General features: G+C 49.0%; 1 protein-coding gene across 1 annotated transcript in view; it reads left to right on the forward strand.

Annotated features, from left to right (window-relative positions):
• The window catches only part of GRIK4 (glutamate ionotropic receptor kainate type subunit 4), a 343,900-nt gene that overhangs the window by 293,618 nt on the left and 27,605 nt on the right, over positions 1–22,677 (forward strand). The window contains exons 12-14 of the mRNA XM_052652431.1: positions 642–755; positions 14,647–14,756; positions 18,907–19,080. Of these exons, the coding sequence (XP_052508391.1) occupies positions 642–755; positions 14,647–14,756; positions 18,907–19,080 (398 nt within the window). The remainder of the gene's footprint in view (positions 1–641; positions 756–14,646; positions 14,757–18,906; positions 19,081–22,677) is intronic.

Below are 22,677 nucleotides of genomic sequence, written 5' to 3' on the forward strand. Positions count from 1 at the left end.
CATTGGAAAAGACTCTGATGCTGGGAGGGATTGGGGGAAGGAGGAGAAGGGGACGACAAAGGATGAGATGGCTGGATGGCATCACTGACTCGATGGACGCGAGTCTGGGTGAACTCCGGGAGTTGGTGATGGACAGGGAGGCCTGGCGTGCTGCGATTCATGGGGTCGCAAAGAGTCGGACACGACTGAGCGTCTGAACTGCACTGAACTGAACCTCAGATGAGGGCTTCCCTGGTGGTTCAGCGGTAAAGAATCTTCCTATAATGCAGGAGACACTAGTTCGATCCCTGAGTCAGGAAGATCCCCTGGAAAGGGGCATGGCAACCCACTCCAGTACTCTTGCCTGGAGAATCCCTGGACTGAGGAGCCTGGTGAGCTACAGCCTGTAGGGTCGCAAAGGGTGGGACAGGACCGAAGCGACAGAGCACAAATACGTCCTTGAGAGGGACATGAGTTACAGCTTCTACATCCGTGTCCTCTCATGAGTGACTGTTCAGACCTCTGGCTGCTTAGGATCACTGCCCAAGCAGAGAAGCCAGACCAGAGTGGCACCTCTCCATCGCTGGCGGCCTCTGGTCACCAGTCCCTGTGCCCCCTTCTCATGGGGCCCCCCTTTGATGACCTCCCTCTGTTCCTTTCAGAAAGCGGATCTGGCCGTGGCAGGCCTCACCATTACTGCAGAACGGGAGAAAGTGATTGATTTCTCGAAGCCATTCATGACTCTGGGAATTAGCATTCTTTACCGAGTTCATATGGTAAGAGATTTATTTTATAAGCATTTATGGCATTAGAGTTATTTGCATGCAAACACTGAGTTATATGGTAATAATGAATGACTCACAGAAATATTTAGATTTCAAGACTTAAATGCAAATGTGCCAAGCTATTTTCTCCCCCATCAGCTGTGAGGACTTGCAAACAGGAGGAATGGAAAAGTCACACTTGGGGGCTTTCCAGTAAAAATAATGCTTCTGCCTCACTGCATAGGGATGGCCAAGAACGATCATTCAACCCTTGGTTCGTAGAGTGTTGGCAATTGGACCCATGGGTTACTCAGGTTCCTCCAAGGTGGTGGGTCCCCAGCCCGGATGAGTCACCCCAGATTTCTCAAAGCCTTTGGCAACCTTCAGATCTACTTCTCTTCATTCTGAGCATTGCACCTACTGAGGCAATGCAGACTCCCTCTTTTGATTAGCTGTACTGGAGAATAAAGAGCAGGTAATGTAATATTACTTATAGCTTCTTCTTCCTCCCTTTCAAAAGGAAGGACTAGACTGAGTATAAAAATGAGTTTGTAAAAGCTCACCCATGGGCAGCAGGGGCTGGATGCGACATCAAAGTTACTGGCTGGTGGAGGGAGCATCCGGAGAGGGAATAGTAACCCTTATCCAACCTGGCTCTAAGCGCACATCTAGTACATGGATTTCCCCAATGATCTAGTCACTTTAGGCATCCAAGGTCATGCCAACATGATGTATTCTAGCAGCCGGCACCACAAAGCTGCTCAACAGCGAGGAACCCAGAGCTCACCCCATCTACCTGCTGAAGACCCTCCACCCTTCTGAGCCCCTCCCAGGCCCCAAGTCTCAGCCCTGGGAGAAAGGAGTTTTCTATATTTGCAGCCCCAGCCAGGGCATCAGGATCTGTGGCCCGTTTCTCCAGGAGGAAGGACTTCTTGTCTCAGAGTCCACTCGGACAGCTCAGAAGACCACTGTCCTGGGCTGGGCCTCAGTGTCCATCATCATTGCTGCCCAGCTTGGACAGAGAGACTACATCATCTGGAAGATGAGACAGCATCAAAATCCCAAGCTGTCTGGGCTAAGCCAGATAGAAATGTGAGGATCTGGTCATAATCACTGCGGTGATGGATGTTTCTGTCTTATGAATGAAGGGGGATTTTGATCTTTCCTCCTATGTTTTCCATGATAATGATAACTCCCATTCACTGAGCACCTCTTGTGTGCCAGACACTCTTCAGGCCCCTGTGATGTGGGCTGTTGTCACAGATTGGTTTGTGTCCCCTCAAAAGGACTTGTGAATTGGGTGACCTTATTTGGAAATAGGATCTTCGCAGATGGAGTCAAGTTAAGATGAGGTCATACTGGAATAGGGGAGGTGGAGCTAATCCAATGACCAGTGTCTCTATAAAGAAGTGGGAAATTTGGACACAGACACCCAGAGGAGAAGACAGCTGCTAAGTCGCTTCAGTCGTGTCTGACCCTGTGTGACCCCATAAACGGCAGCCCACCAGGCTTCCCCATCCCTGGGATCCTCCAGGCAAGAACACTGGAGTGGGTTGCCATTTCCTTCTCCAATGCATGAAAGTGAAAAGTGAAAGTGAAGTCCCTCAGTCGTGTCTGACTCTTAGAGACCCCATGGACTGCAGCCTACCAGGCTCCTCCGTCCATGGGATTTTCCAGGCAAGAGTACTGGAGTGGGGTGCCATTGCCTTCTCCGAGAGGGGAAGACAAGACCCTGTGAATTTGGAGGCAGACTAGAGGGATACATCTACAAGCCAAGAAACGCCAAGGATGGCCAGCAACCCCAGAAGCTAGAAGGGACAAGGAAAGAATTTGCCCTTAATTCTGAACTTCCAGCCTCCAGAACCTTGAGACGATTCACTTCTGTTGTGTTAAGCCCCCTCCCTGCCAGTCAGTGGCACCTTGTTCTGGCAGCCCTAGTAAATGAGTACAGTCATCCTGTTCTTATTTTAGAAATGAGGAAACAGTGGCAAGCAGTTCTACAAATGTAGCCAAGCCCACACATCTCTCAGTGAAAGAGCAGAGTTCAAACCCAGGAACGGTGTGGTGCAAGCCTGTGTTCTCTCTGTTGTTACTGAGAGTGTATGTGGGGTCCGGCTGCTCGCCACTCAGAAGCCAGTAAGCAGGCCAGGTTGGTGGAAAGGGAAGTTTGCATTATTTCAGATGTCAGCACCTGGGGTAGGAGAAGGGTGGCAGACATCTGTCCAAAAGGTGGGGGACTCTCCCCACCCCCTGCTGGTAACCAGTGGGGCAAGAGCTTTTATAGACAGAAGTAGGGGGCTACATACAGAAATAGCACAGTCAGCTCTGACCGTCATCTTTAAATTGGTCATCAGTGGTCTGAGCAGCAGCATCCTGATTGTTTAGGTCCAATCTTTCGTTTCAAGGTTGGTTTGTTTCCATTTCTTGGAGGCCAGTTCTCGGAATTGTGGCAGCTCATGTCCTGGATACAGTCTGGTCATCCTGTAGTTAATTTCTCCACCTGCTGTTTTGGTATCTGTAAGACAGCTCACAGGATATGGCTCAGAATATTATCTATAGCCCTTGAGAAAGAACGAAAGGTTCTTGACTATGCTTAATGACTACATTATTACTGTTTAGTCTCCTTTGACTGTTTTCCTTTGTTTCTGCATTTCTCACTTCTCTGATTAAACTTATCCTTTGGCTGAAGTTTTCCACACACATAGGGCAGGCAGAGGACATGATTGGGGGAGACAAGGACCATAGGTCCTGCTCTGTTTCACCGTGATATGAGGCTGTCACCTGCATTGTATGACCTGCTCATAAGTTGTCCCATAAGTGGGGCTCTCTCCCTGTTCTCAACTGGTCCTCGCAACTGGAGGTGTTATCATTCCCATCTTACAGATGAGGAGACCACGGTCACACCTGGAGCTGGGTCTGGAATCCAGGTCTCCTGATTCACAGGGTAATGTTCTTGTCATCATCATATTGCTTGATACCTAGAGACAGCTTTCCATCCAGCACCATTTCTTGAGCCCCACCCCCCCATCACCCCGACCCATTCTCCTCCCACAACTGAGCTCCGAAGGAGGATCCAAAAAAGACAGAGACACAGTCTTCCTCCAAATGGCATTTCTATGGCCAGGTCACATGACTAGGCTCTGGCCTTGAGTTCCTGACTAAGGCCGAAGGCACTAGAGCACCGCCCATGATCAGATGGGCTGAGAGGAGCCATATGAGTATAAGCACATCAGCACAAGTGTTTTCACCGCTTGGGACATCTGCTGCTAGGCCACCTCCACCACCAGGACACCACTGTCCTGAACATCAACTCTGGACATCCTTAATGGGACCATCAGCCAAATGTTTCCTACCAACTGCACGCCTCAGACTGTATGAGCTCGTCTGCATTCGTTCTGGGATGTGAAATTTTATGTGTCAGCTTGGAGAGGTTCTAGTGCCCAGATATTCCAGATGATGCTACGAGGGTCTTTTGTAGATGTGATGAACATCTATGATCAGTTGACATCAAGTAAAGGAGAAGACCCTTGGTTATGTGGGTGGGTCTCATCCAATCAGTGAAAGGCCTTGAGAGCAAAAGCAGGTTTGCCAAAGCAAAGGGAATTCTGTATCAAAGCTATCACGTAGAAATCCTGAGTTTCCAGCCTGCCCTACAGATTTGGGACCTACCAGCTCCTACAATCACACGAGCCAATTCCTTGAAATAACTCAGGTAGCGCTACTGGTAAAGAATCCACTTACCAATGCAAGCGAAGCAAGAAACACAAGTTTGATCCCTGAGTTGGGAAGATCCCCTAGAGTAGGAAATGGCAACCCAGTCCAGTATTCTTGCCTGGGAAATCCCATGGACAGAGAGGAGCCTGGTGGGCTACAGTCTACAGGGTCACAAAGAGTCAGACATGACTGAGCGTGCATGCACGTGCACACACACACACACACACACACATCCTCCTGGTATTCTCTGTCTCTCTGGAGAGCCTTACCCACACAGTTCCCTTGTCTGATCAACGTTCCGTCCCTCTCCCTGCCGTTTTACTGAGGCACTAGTGTGTCACACAGCTGCTCAGATCTAATTTTTAACAGGGGGCCAAGCTGAGCAAAAATTGAGTGCTGGCGTGAACAGCTCACACTAAGCAGAACTGACGGTTTATACATTTATTCAACAAATATTTACTTGCATTCCATGTGTGCAGCAGAATGCTTAGAAAGCATCAAAAAGTGAGCTGGGGAGAAGACAATCCTGAATCAACTAAATGGGGAGACCTGGTTAGAACAAGTCTGAGATGAAGTGTGCAGAGTCTGAGACAAAAGAGGTTGTCAGAAACAGCTAATACCGAAGGGGAGCCCAGCAGAGTTCACCGTGAGTGCCGCTGTCTAAAATTATTTTACATAGAGAAGCTCTCTCTGACACAGTAAGTGTTAAGCTGATGAAATTAAAGTTGAATGCTGGGTGTTTATTATTTTGTAGATTTTCTCTAACTGATAGTTCTCTGTGAGCAAAAATATGATTCATTTAATGTAGTTTGTAATCTATAATGACCCAGTCTCTTAGCTCTGTATCAAGGTCACCTGAGTTATGAGTGATAGTTACCAAAAAAGTGAGCATCTGGTGAAAATCAAACCTGTGTGCAACAATAAAAATAGTTAACACAAGGTATAAATGCCTAGTTAGAAATTCTTCAGAACCTTTCAAAATAACAGGTGGTGGTAGGTATATCTCAAGTCTAAAGATAATCAGAAGTAACTTGTGCCCATCCAGCAATCTCAGATTATCTAGGTTCTTTCTTGAACATGGATCATCACGAGTTGACTGTGGGATATTTTCCTTCCTCTCAGCCTTGGGGTATAATCTATTTCTGCCAGGCATATCCAGGATCAGAATCAGAAGACTGTTTTGCTCTTCGACCTCTACTCCCTGCCACTCAGAGGCTGGCTTTGACATTTGTTATTGTCAATCTCTCCTGCTTATTAAAACCCCCTCTCTGTTCCTAATCACCATTCTCTCCTGCTGTGCTTCCTGTCTCTCTGATTATTGCCTTCTTTACCATTTCTCTTGATTCTTCTCTCTCTGTTTGCCACTTAAATGTCTGTGGTCCTTTTCCATTCTCACTCTCCCAATTCTCTGACTGGATAATCTCACCTGCTCCCAAATCTATAAATCTAACCCTGACTGCTCTCCTGAATTCCGGAAGCATATTTTAAAAACATTACTAAGTTGTCTCCAGACTTCCCAGGTGGCTCAGTGATAAAGAATCCGCCTGCCCGTGTGGGAGCCACAGGAGACGCAGGTTCGATCCCTGAGTCAGGAGGATCCCTGGAGGAGGAAATGACAACACCCCAGTATCATTTATTCATTATATATCATTATTCACTTACATCATTATATCTAGAATAATGCCGTGGATAGAGGAGCCTGACAGGCTACAGTCCACGGAGTCACGAAGAGTCAGACATGACTGAGCAGCTGGGCACACACGAGCCATCTCCACATGGATATCTCACAGGCACCTCAAAAATGGGGACTCACACAAACTGCATTTGGCATGTTCCTCCCTCCTCCCCTCTGCCCCCTCTCGGGTCGCAGCATCTGCATCCAGCCACCTGAGCCGCCCTGCACTTGTCTTTCCTCGAATGCCCATTTGGTCCACTCACGTCCTAAGCAGTCTTCACAGATGCTGTCTATTCCTGCCCACTCTGCCTTGGTTCAGGTTCTGCTCATCTCTAACATCAACTGCTGCATTCCAGTGGCCTGTATCCTCCTTGAAGGCAGGGGTTTCTTTTATTTTTTAGGCTTTTAAAAAGTACCTTCTTTATTTTTGGCTGTGCTGGGTCTTTGCCGCTGCACGTGGGCTTTCTCTGGCTGCGGTAAGAGGGGGCTACGCTCTAGGTGCGATGTGCAGGCTTCCTGGTGCGGCAGCCCCTCTTGTGGAATACAGGCTCTAGGGCACTCAGGCTTCAGTACTTGCAGCACACAGGCTCAGTAATTGTGTTGCATGGGCTCATTTGCCCCAAGGCACATGGAATCTTTCTGGAGCAGGGATCATTGAGCCTGTGTCTCCTGCATAGGCTGGCAGATTCTTTGCTGAGCCACCCGGGAAGCCCCAATATCATATGGTATTAGACTATGCATTTTTATGGGATGATTTTTGGTGTGGAAAATGTCATCATCCTAAACAGGCAGCATTTACTTGAAAAGTATAGAAGAAAGGAAGGAAAGCGGGGAGAAGTGTGAGGGATCTTGTAATTCTGTGAGCAATGAGCACCACTTCCCTTTGTGGCTCACGGCCAAGCATCACTGACTCCCAGAAACCTGGCTTCTGTCAGGAGGTCCAGTATTCTAGGCAGCAGGATGAGTGACCAGAATTGATTTCTTCTTTTTCTTTCTGACCTTTACCCTGTTGGTCTGAGAACAAAAAGTGAGTGAAAGCAGATGTTGGGGCAGCTCAGATCCATCAACAGGTCAGGCCTTGCCATAGCTGCCACCTGAACCCCTTACTCCCTCCCGCCCTGATGCCTGTGCATCCCACAGACAGAAAAGCACACTCCTGAGAAGGCCTCAGAACCCCTGACCCAGGCCAGATGAGCTTCCAGGTCAAACATAGAGGGCCCAGCCTTTAGAATCTGGAGTGTCCCCATGTACTCCACAGATGGGAGTCCAGTGACTGGGGACATCAGAAGTTCAGGACTCTCTTCATTTCCTTAGCATATTAGCTTATTTCTTATTGAGAAGTTCAGTATGTAACACAGCAGTATAACCCCACGGGCATTTTGCAGTCCAGGGGGTTTCACAGAATTGTGTATTTTGTAGTCCAGCATTTTATAGAACTGATGCATACTATAAGCTCCCAAATATCTGTGAATGGAAGGGAGAAGAGCACAGAAAATCAAAAACATTCATATTTGATGTTAGAGTATGTCATGTAGCTTTCTCTCTTATTTTTCTACAGCAGCAATTTGCCTAATGATGTTTTGCTCAGATTAATATTAAAGTAAGTTTGTATGCCTCAAGCACACACTGACTGTTGGAGCAAGGCCTCACCAGAGCATGCCAAAAGCCAACCTGGGGTTTGACATTTGGCACATAGAGCCCCAAAATGGATAATCAGGTTTAAAAAATTCAACATCAATATATTCAAGGAGGTTGGGTGCATGTCCAGGATATTTGTGTGTTGACTAACATCATCTGACGCCTCGTTATTCATGAAGCACTTTCACAATCTCTGGTTTACTACAGCAACCCCCCGAGGCAGACAGTAGAATTCTTGTTTCACACAGAAGGATTTTGAGGTCAGTGGTGGCCAGTGGTGCAGGGGAAAGAAGAAAGATGGGGCAATGGTGAGGGTGCACGGAACCCAGGTTTTCAGTCTCCAAGTCCACACACTTGCAATGATCTGTCTTTATGGTGTAGGAGGTATATTTCCTTGTGTTAGGTGATCTTTCACGATCCTTTCTAATCTAATGATACTATCTATGATCCCATGTAGTACCCTGAACCAGCCAGAGCATCTAAGTCACCCTTGAAAAATGTGAGTTAGTGAGATTTCCCTGATGGTCCAGTGGTTAAGAATCTGCCTGCCCATGCAGGAGACATGGGTTCGATCCCTGGTCTGGAAACTAAGATCCCACATGGCTCAGGCAACTAAGCCCATGAGCCACAACTACTGAGCCTGCAGGCCACAGCTGGAGAGTAGCGCCAACTCACCACAACTAAAGAAAGCCCACATGCCCCAAGCAAGTGCCCATGTGCCGCAACCAGGACCACCAAAAATAGGTAAACAAATAAATAAGTTTTTAGAAAATATGAGTTAATTATTTTCCCCTGTGATGTCCTGCTCCATCTTTGAATGACAAATGTGGAAGTTTGACACTTTGTTCTTTTTCTCTTCTTAACCCTTGGCAAGAATCATCTCTTTAAAGAAAAGTTAAAAAAAAAAAGCGCAAACTGATTAAATTTTAAAATGAGCAAGAAATAAACGTCAACATTAAATTAACACCTGGCATTTTTTCTGGATGTATTAGTCGTTTTTCAAGAAGGTCTGTTTCATCTCAGAAAGACTGTCTAGGAAAATGGAGAATAATACTTAGTAAACCAATGAATCATTTCTAATACTGCTTAATACTCTGTTATAAGAAAGTAGAAAATGAATAAAGTTCTATTCCTTAAAACTAAGTAACCTGATAGCCCATATAATGGAAGTATATGGTTCTCTGGATGTATAATCACGTTACTATTGGTTACTTATAGAGTGCTTCTCTCTCAAGAAGCTCAAGGATTTTATCAATGTTACTATAGTAATTCTCACATCCCCACTTCATGTTGATTGCGGTATTCCACTTTCTGGAAGAAGGAAACAGCACCCAGAGAAGCAGAGTGGTTCACCAAAGATCACTCAGAAAGTCAAGGTCAGAACCAGGTTTAGAACTTAGGTCTTCTTGTGACAGATTTCCAATCAGCAAAGTGAAAATAGATATACCAGCATCTGGATTATAAAGGCAACAACCCCATCTGGGTGTTTTAAGTGAAGAGGGATTAATTGCTTACTTCTTTTTTCCTCTTAGAGTCAGAGGTGGGAAGTGCATGCTAAACCAAAATATCAAGACAGTCCACTGCAGACACACTGAGGGAGTTATCCATGGGTTCCTGGGGTGGACCAAGAATCTCCTCCTTCTGCTTCTTCCAGAAGGATTCATGGAGACTGCATCTGTCTTATCTGTTTCTTCAGCCCTAAAGAGTGTTTTATTGACCACTGATGACACCTGGTAGTGGAAAGAAACCTCTGTATCAGTGGCCATTTAGTTCTACAGACTGGCAAGACCACATGGAGGACAGGATGAGCCTCTGTCATTGGTTCTGCTGGAGAGGGAAGAGTGCTGCTGGAGGGAGAGAAGCAACAGCATTGATGTCCCAAGTCTGTGTGTCAGGAAGTGGAGGGTGCCCAGCCCTCACACAGACACAGGAGAGCCCACTGCACATCTGAGCCACTCTGTCTTGACTTCTTGGGAAGGCTGAGGTGGAACTGAGTTCCAAAGTTTGCAATTACCAGCTTCTAAGAGCCAGCCTTCCAGAAGAGAGCCTGGTATTACCCTAATCACTTCCTGGGGGAGCCCTGGGGAAACTCTCATGATTCATGTATTATAACCCACTAAAACTCTAGGAGTTATAGAAAGGGAATGTGGCCAGATGGAATTCTCCCTCCAAGGATCCTTAGCATGTGCTACTACGGGACGGAAAATTGGATTTCTTGTCCATGAGAGAGGACTATAAAAGGCAGTTCCATCTTTCCTCATACACCCCCACCTCTCTCACGCATGGCTCCCATTAGACAGTTGTTGTTCAGTCGCTCAGTTGTGTCCGACTCTTTGCGACCCCATGAACTACCCCGCCAGGCTCCTCTGGCCATGGGATTTCCCAATCTAGAGTACTGGAGGAGGTTGCCATGCCCTCCTCCAGGGGATCTTTCCCACCCAGGGATCGAACCTGCGTCTCCTGCATTGGCAGGTGGATTCCTTACCTCTGATCCACCAGGGAAGCCCATTAGACAGAGGGGGGAGCCATCACTTACTTATGTAGCACTTACTGTGTGTTAAAACAGTGCAAGAGGTAGGTTTTATGATTACCCCCATGTTACAGAAGAAGACTTGGAGACCTAGAGAGCTTACATAACTCGCCCAGGATCCCATAATTGTATATGGTACAGCCAGGATTCAGTCCTGGGCAGGCTGACTCCAGAGTCTGCGTGTTAATTCATTACCTGTCCTGCACTACCTGGCCCCAATGTCCTTATGCATTTGGCTCCAGACTCTGGGCAAGCAATTACTTTCTTACTATAACGTCATTTCTTCCAGTAAATGTGCAATGAAGTATCAGTGAGGTTATGGATTTTTTTAAGGATAAGAGGAATTTTCAGCAGGCAAGAGGAGATTAGTTCCACTCGGTAACTCCGTGAACAGCTCCACTGCTGATATTCAAAGGGCCTTGCCACTCAGGGATTGTAGTCATTTGGTGACCAGCCCCGTCTCGCTCACCATCCGACAGCATCCGTGATGCTGGCTCTGACGTGGTCCGTCTGAAGCACAGTACAGAAATCAAGGAACCAGTTCCCATTTTGGTGCCATCTAATTTGCAGCCCCATTTACAGGGCTTGGCTTGACCTAGACATTTGGGGCATAGACTCTGTATCACCAATTATCTACCTTCAACGTGGTTGTCTTCACCAGAAAGAACAGGCCCAAACTGTAGTCAACAGAGACATGTATAAATCAATAAGAGAGTCCCCAAAGAGGATGGTTTGTCGCTCACTCACTCAGTCATGTCCGATTCTTTTCAACCCCATGGACTGCCACACACCAGGCTTCCCTGTTCCTCACAACTCCCAGAGCTTGCTCAAACTAATGTCCATTGAATAGGTAATAGGTAATGCTATCCAACCGTCTCATCCTCTGTCACCCCCTTCTCCTGCCTTCAATCTTTCCCAACATCAGGGTCTTTTCCAATGAGTCAGTTCTTCACATCAGGTGGCCAAAGCACTGATGCTTTAGCATCAGTCCTTCCAATGAGTATTCAGGGTTGATTTCCTTTAGGATTGACTGGGTTGATCTCCTTGCTGTCCAAGGGACTCTCGAGAGTCTTAAATGATGATGGGTATAAATAATGTTTAGAGTACTTTAAGGGGGCGAGATCGAGTAGGCTGGGATTAATTAGGGAGTTTATTGAAGCAAATTGTAAAGATACAATGGAGAGGAAGATGCAATACAGCTGCTGTTTGAAAGAAGGAGAGCACGGTATCCCTATGGCACAGCTCGACAAACGAGCACCAGAGAAATTGAAACCATCACCAGTGATGTGAGCACGGCACTTAACCTCCCTGGGTCCCATTTCTTCCATCTGTCAATATGGAGAACTGAGTACTGAAATCCAAAGAACATAGTGAAGCATTTTGAGATCTGAAGAAAAGCATCACCATCATATATCCACATATCCATTGGGTTAAGGAAAACCTGTTATTAGGAAGAAATGCCAGTGGCATATGACTCCTGATCTACCCCCAGCACCAGGATCTCAGATGTCTGTTGGGAAGGAAGCAAACGAAAGCATCCACATAGAAAAAAAAAAAAAAAACGGGAGGCGTTCAGAGCCTTGCAAGTAACATACTTCTCTTTGGCATCATAAAAACAGCTTGGGCTCAGTCCAAGCCTAGTCTGTGCAAGCCCAGACCCACATCTCAAATGACTGCCCATTCCTTGCTTTTCTGGTTGGCGTCAGTCAGTCACACGTGGAATCAGATGTTGCCTTGCCAACGTGACTGATATGTTTCCAGGGGAGCTCTGTTTATGTCTTGATCCTTGTTTGTGTGATGCTCTATGTTTTATAACTTAAGTCTCCAGGAATTTTTCCCATGGCTGTGCATCATTTCTTATCACCCATAACCAAATACGGCAGCTTTAAATAGTGCTGTCATTTTCCTCAATTTCATTCGTTGTGATATAATCAGGGATAGATTTCTGACATTGAGCATCTAATGGGGTTTCAGATTCAGAGAGTAACAATGAAAGAATTTTTTTCTCCTGGATATCTCTCAGCTGGGAGACACAGAGTGAAGGAGTCATGAGTGACAGGTGTAGAATTCACGTACATTTGCCCAGAGAAGCTCCAGGGGATAGAAGGACCCCAAGAGAGGCCCAAACTAGTGATTTTCTGCAGCAGGTGTGTAGATGTAATGAGCATCTTCACCCTCTTCTGGACTCATGCTGTCCCTTCCTGCCTCTGCACTGGCTCTTCGGATGATGGTGAAGGCATGGTTAGTCCATGATGGACACAGGAATGACTAACGAGGGACTCCAATTCTGCTGTCTTGCGTCCTTCTTCCTGTTACACAATTTACATCGTGATAGGGCCGTACATACTCAAATGGTCTTCTCCCTATTTCTCTCCTGTTCCCCTGGTCACTGGGCTTTGTCCTTCAAGCTGTTTTATTTTCCCAGTCACTTGAGTGTTCTCTGCAGCTCAACATGAACACACATGAGGCAGAGAAATTGCAGTTGGTATCAGAAGGCAGTTCCCTGGTCTAAGCCACATTGGGAGAGAAATCCAATTTCAGACAGATCACCCCAGGGGGCACTGTCACACTGATGAAGGACTTCAGGATCCAAGAACCAGTGCCCCACTGGCAGAGGGTAAGCTCTGACTTCTTCTCTCTGTACCCTCTGGACTGTGTCCTCAGTGGGAGAATAAAATTATACTCCCGAGTGCTTTGGGAATTTGTCTATTGGCTCACTGGGAAGGGATGGAGAACTCACCAGAAGAGCAGCTGAAAATCAGCCACAATTGGGGTTTGTGCAGATACAACAGGGCCTTGCAGCATTGTCTCCCCTGCTCCTTAGATGCTGCCTTGGGAGCAGCTGTTGTTACCTGCAGTTTCTCAGCATTATCTCATGGTCTGGCTGTCCTTGGATAACAAAAGCCCAGAAAGCTGATTGAGATCAGCTCAGTATTGGCATAGATAGCTCCCCTTGTTGTGTCTGGGAACCCCAGTACAAAATGACATACCTTGATACTGACAGCAGGTTGTGCCATGACTGATATGTCCTTGAACTTGAAAGTTTACCTGTTCATAGCACTCCTGAGCTTAATACTGATTTTCTATCCTATCCATGGACCTCGTAGATTCCTGGAATCATAAAGTCATATCATTTTCGATTTAGAATGGTCTTCAGGGAGCATCTGTTCCAGTGGTTTCATAGTAAGTGGAAGAAGCAAGCCTGGTTCAAGGCCAGGGCAGCAGTGGGAGCTGTAGAGTGGGGCCCTGAATTGAGTGAACAGCCACCACTCAGCTCCAGCTGGTTGAGAATTGGGCCCAATGTGGCCAGATCATCCATTTTTAAAGCCAGAAATCTGGATTTTTCTGTGAAACATCCTAGTCACTTAATGTTAACAGCTTATCAAAATGAGTAAACACTACAAGTCAACAAGCAAGTGGTCTGTGGGCTGCAGGTCACTAGGGTATCATCTTTGATCTAGATCAGCTCCAGTGGAGTCTGGAGAGGGGTGTGCACTTGCCTGAGACCACACTGCTAAAGACCAGGAGCAGATTCAGAAATTCCTTCCTTCTCGTTCTGTCTCACTTTCCTGCAGAAAATGCACCCCCCTCTCTGCCAGAGTGTGGTCCCCAGCTTTCTGGTTGGTTCTTGGCTCCATCCTTTGGCTCCCATGACTGCCTGGCCTAGGAACAACCATGTTTTCCTGTAGTATTATGGGCTGCATCAGATGCCCTGGGCTTTGTGTCAGCAAGCATGCATTTGAGTCCCAGTTCTTCCACTGATGAGCTGTTTCTAAACTTGGATACATCTCGTGAATGCCCTAGGGCTTTGATTTCTTTCCGAATACAATGAAAATAAGAATCTGGGTGCTTCACAGCACCCAGTTTGAGGTTTACCTGATCTCACGGTATGTTAGATCACCCTGCAAACCAAAAACCAAGGATGCCTATCAAATTAGCATCCTCGTAAGAAAGACATGAGTGGCAGAGAGGGGGCTACATGTCCTTGGACATCAACAGCTCAAGATGCTTCGGAGCCCATCCACGCTGCCCCTGGAGGACATGGGGACGCATATAACGGACACTGAGGGCTGTGCTATTGCCCAGCACAGAGCCTCCTTCATCCTAGGAAGTGATGAGGCCCTGGGCCGTTCTTTAGTTTCATCTACTGAGTTAAAGGCTATGTAGATGTTTCAGAGCAGACCCCTCTACACCTTCAGCCCCTGTGTCATTTAAACCAATCACCTATAACCCAAGGCAGTGCAGTCTGGGCCCATTCCCAGCTCACCAACCCCTTTGCCCTCCCCTGCCCAATGGCTGTGCTAACTGAATGCATACATGAATCTCGTTTCTGTCTCCATTTCCAGGGACGCAGACCTGGCTATTTCTCCTTCCTGGACCCATTTTCTCCAGGCGTCTGGCTCTTCATGCTTCTAGCCTATCTGGCCGTCAGCTGCGTCCTCTTCCTCGTGGCTCGGTACTGGCTTCTCCCCTTCCCTGTCCTCACACCGCCATCTCGTGTCCACCTCTGGGAACTGCACGGGCAGGGGTGGGGAGTAGGAGGGGGCGGCCTTGGTGCCAAACCAGAGGAATGGGAGGCGGGCTCAGGACCCGAGCCACTCGGCCCGGCTGTCAGCCGGGCACTGCCCGTCCATCCATCTATGTGCCCGTCCCCTGATATGCGCAACATAGACAGGCGAGCTTGTCCGAATTTGTGCCCCTTGCCTCTTACCCCTCTCATTCCCCAGTCTCCAGCCCCCTGCCTTGGGAGAGAGAGGAAGGGAGGAAGGTGGTGGGAAGATTACTCTGATTAAGTGCTCTGCCTTTGGCTGCCCTGGCATTTGTCCTCGCCAGGACCTGCCACAAAGTGCTGAGTGACAGGAAACAGAGGCTGCAAATCCGGAGTTGGGAACCAGCAGCCTCGGTGACACAGGCGAGGGAGACGGCCTCCTCTGCAGAGGGCCTGGCCCTTCCCCAGCCCGGTCTGTCTGTGAAAACACAGCTGCCTTGCTGAATGGAGACCGTGCAGGGCGGCTGGCAGCAGCAGGGCAGGATGGAGAGCAGCATTGGCAAGCAGCACTGTGTTGAGACACATGGTCCAGATCTGGGGTCGGGGAGGACAAGAAACCCGCCCCCCATCTCCCTGGACACGAGAGAGTATCCCTGAGCCCAGGAAGAAGCCAAGGAGCATCCCAGGAGGATGCGCAGAGAGGGTCATTTCTCTCTGAGGCTAAGTTGGGCTTCAGAAGAGCCCACTTACTATCCAGAGGCAGAACCAGCTCCCATGGTTCAGGGTCATTCATACAGATCCCTACTTCCTGCTCAGAACTCAGCTGATCACCTCAGAGGAGCCAAGACCCACTCAGATTGAGAGTCTAGGGGGCTGACAGTGGCTCTGGTCCAGCTGTCTGCTCTCCTCTGCCTTGGGGCTACAGGGGCAGCGCACGCCTACTCTGAGGTGAATGGTCCACCTCTATGGGGTGGGGTCTTCCCCAGAAGCACGTCTATTCATTGCTCAAGGAGAGCCTATGCTCCCTCCAGTTCCAGAAGATGGAACTCCCAGGAGGGAGGGGATGCGTGTTTAATTATGGGTGATTTGCATCACTGGGCTTCCCTGGTGGCTCAAAGGTTAAACCATCCGCCTGGAATGCAGGAGACTTGGGTTCGATCCCTGGGTTGGGAAGATCCCCTGGAGAAGGAAATGGCAACCCACTCCAGTACTCTTGCCTGGAGAATCCCATGGAGGGAGGAGCCTAGTAGGCAGGCTACAGTCCATGGGGTCTCAAAGAGTCGGACTCGACTGAGCGACTTCACTCACTCACTCATTCACAGAGGAGACCAGCCTTCCCTGATGGCTCAGGTGGTAAAGAATCCTCCGCTTGCAATGCATGAGACCCAGGTTCAATCCCTGGGTCGGGAAGATCCCCAGGAAAAGGAAATAGCTACCAACCCCAGTATTCTTGCCTAGAGAATCCCATGAACAGAGAAGCTTGGTGGGCTATGTTGGTGGGCTCTCAAAGCACAACCAAACAACTAACACACACACACACACACACACACACACACCAAGAACTAACACAACATTGTACAGCAATTTCCCTCCAGTTAAAAATAAATTTTAAAAAATGAAAATGGAGCCCCAAGGATCTTCGGAGTACGAACCCCTGGGGCAGTTCCCAGCCTGCCCAAGAGGCATGGCATCACCCACTCCATGCCTCTTCCAGTGGAGATCAAAGCCAGGTTCAGGAAGTCGTTCCCGACCCCTGAGACCCAGCCAAAGGGGGAAAGGCCTTGCTTACAACCTGGTCATCATCACAGGGTGCTGCGTGTGCCGCTTGGTGCCACCTACCCTCCTTGGGCCTGTAGCCAGGCCCACTGCCAAGAATCTGTTGTCAGTGTCGACTGGCAAGGCGCGGGAGCTAGCATGCCATCTGACACGTCCCCTCTGCACTTCGCTGGGCTGTCTGCAGCTGCTCACAGGAAGCTGTCTGCCTGAGTCTTGGCTCCGCTGCCCTGGAATTCTCTCTTGTCCCCTTTGATTGAGGTCCTGTGTGTAGAAAGTCATGGTTCTCAGGTGGCCTTGAGGGCCTGGAAGTGGTATTAGGGCGTGGCTATCAGATACATACACACACACACACACACACACACACAAGACTGCTTCACCCTGCCTGCCACAGCCTGAAGCTTTTCAATCAGCCCTGGGGGCTTAAACAACCCCTCTCTCCTGCCATCCACATTCATACACACACTAACCCCCCCCCCCCCCCCACAGGATCCGGAATTAACAAAAAGATTAACCAAAAAATTGTACTAGAGGTCTGATCATACATCATATATATCATACAATATGTATATATATACACACACATACACACACACACACACAGATATACAGGCCACTTGATATGAAGAGCTAGTTCATTGGGAAAGACCCTGATGCTGGGCAAGACTGAAGGCTGGAGGAGAAGGGGACAACAGAGGATGAGTTGGTTGGATGTCATCACTGATTCAATGGACATGAATTTGAGCAAACTCCAGGAGACAGTGAAGGACAGAGGAGCCTGGCATGCTACAGTCCAACATGGCCTTAGCAACTGAACAACAGCAGCAAAATACATATAATATCCTATATAAGTAATATCTGAGGGTAGGGTAATCTGGCCCAAGGCAATAGCTTTCAAACTGGGTTCCTGAGGACGTGGAGGCTCCTGGTAGGCGCGGACACGTGGAGGGGCGGTGAAGAGGCTAGGCACACAGAGCTCTGCGGCCTCAGCTCGTCTTCATTCAGGCCAGCTCCACTTTTCTCTCTCATGTATTGTACTTCTGGGTAAGATTTTAGAGGGGAAAAGATGTTTGAAAGCCACTGCTCTATGGCAGCTGTTCCCAAGCCAGCTGATATCAGAGTCATTCAGGGAGCTTTAAAAAAACTTGAATGTCTAAGTCAGATCATCTCAGAATCTCTAGGGATGAGGCCTCAGGAATCTGTAGTTCTGAAGCTCACATCCAACCACCTGTAGGCTTGGGAACCACTGGGGTGAAGCCCCACGGGTCCGATCCAGCCCCACAGCCCCTGGAAGGAAGGAGGACGTATGGGGACAGGGGCCAGAGATGGCACAATGGCCTTGTAATCAGCAACAAGTAGCAGCGACAGAAATGTGAACCAGCCCTGCAGCACCTGCAGACTAGGCTGGGCGAAGGGACAGGAAGGCCGGGGAAGATGATGGCATCGCGTGAACACGCAGACCTGCCCTTTTTGGCATATGTCCAGATGCGTCTCCCACATCAGAGCTGAAGGCTTTGTGTGGGAGGCATGCTAGGGAAGAGGGAAGGCATGTGTCTGGTGGGCAGGAAGTTAGGGCATCAGAGACATCAGAGGTACCGCTGGGAGAGAGGCCAGCGTGAGGCTGTGCGGGACAGTCGAAGGAGCCTGTGTGCCTTGTCAACCCTATGTGTCCATCACACTCATCCAGGGAGCCCTGAGACATGCTGAGGCCCAGGCCATACCTGGACAAATGAAATCAGAACCTCTGGGCATGGAATCCAGGTGTTGGCATTTTTTAAAAAGCTCCTGGGTGAGTCTGAAACGCAGACAGGGTTGAGAACCAGGGCTGGAGGGAACCACTGGGGCCAGTGGTTTGCAAAGTGTGGTCCCTGGACCAGTGGCATCCCCTTCTGCCAGGAACCTGCAGATTTGTAGGCCTCACCCAGACTTAGCGAATCAGACACTTTAGGGCTGGAGCCCAGCGATCCGTGTTTTCACAAGCCTTTTTGGTGATTCTGATGTCAGTTACATTTTGAGAATTTCCACGCTGAGCTGAGAGTTTTCAATCCACGGCTCTGTGGGGCCCTAGGGTTCTCTCTGTGGTCACTTCGGGGGAACAAAAAAGACAGAACAAGGAATTCCCAGCCATCCACCCCCATGACTTGATTTATTTTGAAAAAATTAAGATGTTTCTTTGATTAAAGAAAGTTCCAAAACTGCCAACATAGTCCAACAGAAGGGAGCTGGCTTGCCCAAGGCCACAGGCAGCTACCAAGGTCCAGGAAGAAGAGCACCCCCACGCCCCCAGCACCCCTTCTTCATGCCCACCCTCCACGGCGCTGATGTGTGTTCCTTTCTCCCACAGACTGACCCCCTACGAGTGGTACAGCCCCCACCCGTGTGCCCAGGGCCGGTGCAACCTCCTTGTGAATCAGTACTCCCTGGGCAACAGCCTCTGGTTTCCGGTCGGGGGCTTCATGCAGCAGGGCTCTACCATCGCCCCGCGCGCCTTATCCACCCGCTGCGTCAGTGGCGTCTGGTAAGATCCTGGGGTCCTCAGATGAGCCCTGATCCGGCTTCCTGCAGGCAGGAACCTCAGCCCCGCCCTTGGACAGCCTCTGCCAGCTCAGAGGGCTGGTGGGGTGGGGTGGGGTGGGGGGAGGTGCAGTGGACGGTGCTGTTTGTGCCATCTTCTCTCCTTCCCCTTCCCCGCCTTGGAGATGCAGAGAGGAGCCAAGGCACAAAAGGAGAGCCAGTGAGAAAATGCCCTGGCAAGGCAGTTATAACTTCCTGACCTGAGAATGACTGGCATTTGAGAGGCAGGGCCTGAGAAGTCATGTGCAAATTTGTGCAAATATGCACAGTGTGTAGCAGGAAGTCCTGGCCCTCCCCTCACCAACCCCAAGTCACATCACTCCCCCTCCAGCAGCTTTCTGGAGCTCTGTCTGCTCCTGCCTCTGGGTCGTGTCCACCTCAGCAGGTGTAGAAAAATGCAAGCTCTTAGTGGCTCAGAGTTGGACGGGACCTCAGGGTCTAAGTTGACAGCAGGGTCCACAGGGCTGTTGGCCAGCTCCTTCTCCTCTTGGATCAGGCAGGGCAAATGGAAGAGGGTGAAATGATTCAAGGTGTGGGAAAGTTCCTTGAAAATTTGGAAGAGCCACATAAATGTTTGAACTGATCATTGCTATTAGACCATTCATTTTGGGGGGAAATGAAATATCGATGTACCCTTGAGAGGCAAGTTCTCCATCCTCACTTAAAAACCCACCGTCGGGTTTGGTGTCACAGCTTTTAGGACTTACAGGCTTCATTCTCTCCCCTCCTTCTCAGCCTGTGTAAGCTGGAGGAAGGGGGAAGGAATGAGGATGCTGGGGATGGTGGAGCATCTGGACAGTTACCTGGGAGTCACTGGACTGGGACTGATCCTAGCAGGTGGAAACACAGCCGGGACTGATAAGTGACAAATACAGTAGGATTTAAATTGCTGGGGCAGGATCCTCACCCATTATCACATCCAGCCCAGGAGTCACTGAGCGTATCACCATGGGGAGCCAGGCTTCACGTTCCCCGGCAGAAAGGAGACCTTGGCAGGCACAATCGCAGAACCCTCTAAAAAATCCAGGAAATCTGGGCAGAGACCCGGAGATGAGATGTCAGCTGCAGATTTTGATCCCTTTCTACCTGGGCTTTTCCTTCCCAAGGGGCATGTTACCATGTGGCGCCAAGTGGGGCTCCATTGCCTGCTCCCTTAACCTGTCAGTTCACACCTCCAGGAATTCCCTCCCCTAGAGGACATCTGCCCTGGTGCCAAGGGGACCACCTGTCCTGCAGGTTGTTGACTCAGCCCGCTGGCTCAGGAGGGCTTTAAATAGCTGGCCCCAGGTGGCTTGGTTACCCTGCTCCAGAGCATGTGTGGGAGGGAGGCTCGGCCCTCCCCAGCCTGACCCAGGGGTGTTGGTGTACCCGTCTGCCTCTCGGAGCTCTTGGTTATGAAATCACAGCCTCAGTTTGTTGGCTCCCTGGAGAGTGGGAGGTCAGAGGACCCGGACTTTGTGACCTAATATGGCATCCTCATCCAGAGCAAGTGACAGAAAATACCATGTCTCTAACAAGAATGCCAACTTCACAATAAAATGCCCGTTTGGCACAGGAGCAAGGCTCTGTTGACCCCTCTGGAGGGAGCTTGGGTGTGATTTGCTTTCTCAGCAGAGGCAATGGACTTGCACTGAGCTACTTAGGCTCTTGGAACTGTCCCCTATGACCAGTAGCATAAACAGCCACATGGCTGTCCAGGGTGGAACAGATGCCAGAGTGTAGCTGTGTGGTTGAGGGAACCTCCCCAGCCAGCTCTGAGGTCATGTCCATACCCAGGGCTCATTAACCCACAACAGTGGGTCAGAGCAACTTCCAAATGCTCACCTCCACCTGGGGAGCACTCACCACCACCCCCAGCCTCCTCTGGGGGAGGCTCATGAGAAACAACTTCTAGGAGGGTGTAAAAACTCTGGCAGGAGCAGGAAAGCCAATTTGAGGATGGAGGCACTTACAGGTCACCAGTAGGGAAGGTAGACAGATGATTTTCATCCCATTTGTGATGAAATGGGACTGTCTCTACTTGTCTCTGTATCTCATGCTCATCTCATCCTTTACAGATAATTAGTCACTAATGACATATTATCTGGTCTGATCCAAGACAGGTAAACCAGGCATTATTAGGGTGTTCAGTCACTAAGCCATGTCCAAATCTCTGCGACCCCATGGACTGTGGCCTGCTGGGCAAGAATACTGGAGTGGCTTGCCATTTCCTCCTCCAGGAGATCTTCCTGAACCAGGGATCAAACCTGAGTATCTTGCATCTCCTGCACTGGCAGGTGGATTCTTTACCACTGTCCCACCTGGGAAACACAAAGCAGGCATTATTATCTCCCATTTATTAGACACGCAAATGACCTCAGAGGAATTGTGTAGCTTTCCCCCAAGGTCTCACAGATGGAATTAGACAAAGTCAGAACTAAAACCAGATCTCTTACTGGTGGTCTGGGGCATGGATCTGGTGCGCTGGCATGTGGATGTGCCTGTCAAGTTGATGGGTGCACCTGTCCTATCACTCCTGGAAGAAAGCGCACAGGCCAAGGGGGTAATGGGACTTCCTGCTCTTGCAAACCCACCTGCAAGCTGCCCTGCCGCAGCCTGTGGCAAACACTGTGCCTTCGTTGGCACATGTCTTCATAATGAATTGAAGCCTCATTAATTCAGACTGCACTGATTCAGAATTTGGTGATTCGCCAGCCTCAGTTATGCTTACATATATCTTTGAACCCCTATAAACAAATGGATTAGAAAGCAGATCCATACTGCTGACCAGATGGTAGAAGTCCTGTTTAACCTACTTAAGTGAACAAACTGGTTTTAATGACTTTAGCGTGTATGCTGCCTGAGTTGCAGAGCTGTTCTAATTTTAAATGAGTTCAATCTACCCAATGAAACAACCTTCAGTTTTGAAATAGCATGACCTTTGTAAGAGTGTTTTCTAATTCCAACTTCTCAGTGGCTCAGAGGTGCTTGTCATCAGTTTGTCTTGAAGAGCTCCTGCTCTGACGATTTGTGGAACTGGTTTTAGAATACGAATTTCTCCATGTGTTACTTGGCCACGTGACTTTGCTTCTCTGAGCCTCGGTTTCCTCTTCTGTAAAGTCACAAGAAGAATTTCCCTTCCCTGAGTTGTAGGGAGCACAGGAGCTGGAGGGTGTGGCTCTCTGTGGGTGCTCAGTACATGGTGATGCTCCTCTTAAGGTCAGCTGCATCGTGAGGGGACAGGGGGTGGGGGAGATGTCCTGGCTGTAGCTCTGAAGAGAGCCCCCAGAGCTGACACCCTTAGCTCATTCACTAGCTCATTGCTCACTGTCTCCCAAGCTGTTTCATGTTCACAGACACACTTCTTTTGAGTAGCAACCCAACAATCACCTCCTTTAGGAAATAAGAGAAAGAGAGCCATGGTCTTCTTCAAGGCAACCTCCCAAGCACTGTTCATTTCTGCTGAGATCATATGCCCTGCCTCCTTTCTCTTCCTCCACTAAGCTGAGGGCTCTTTCAGAAGAAGAGGGTCCCTGCCCTCTCCCATGTCACAGCAGGACTG

Source organism: Budorcas taxicolor, chromosome 15 (genome assembly GCF_023091745.1).
Source record: "Budorcas taxicolor isolate Tak-1 chromosome 15, Takin1.1, whole genome shotgun sequence".
NCBI lineage: Eukaryota > Metazoa > Chordata > Mammalia > Artiodactyla > Bovidae > Budorcas > Budorcas taxicolor.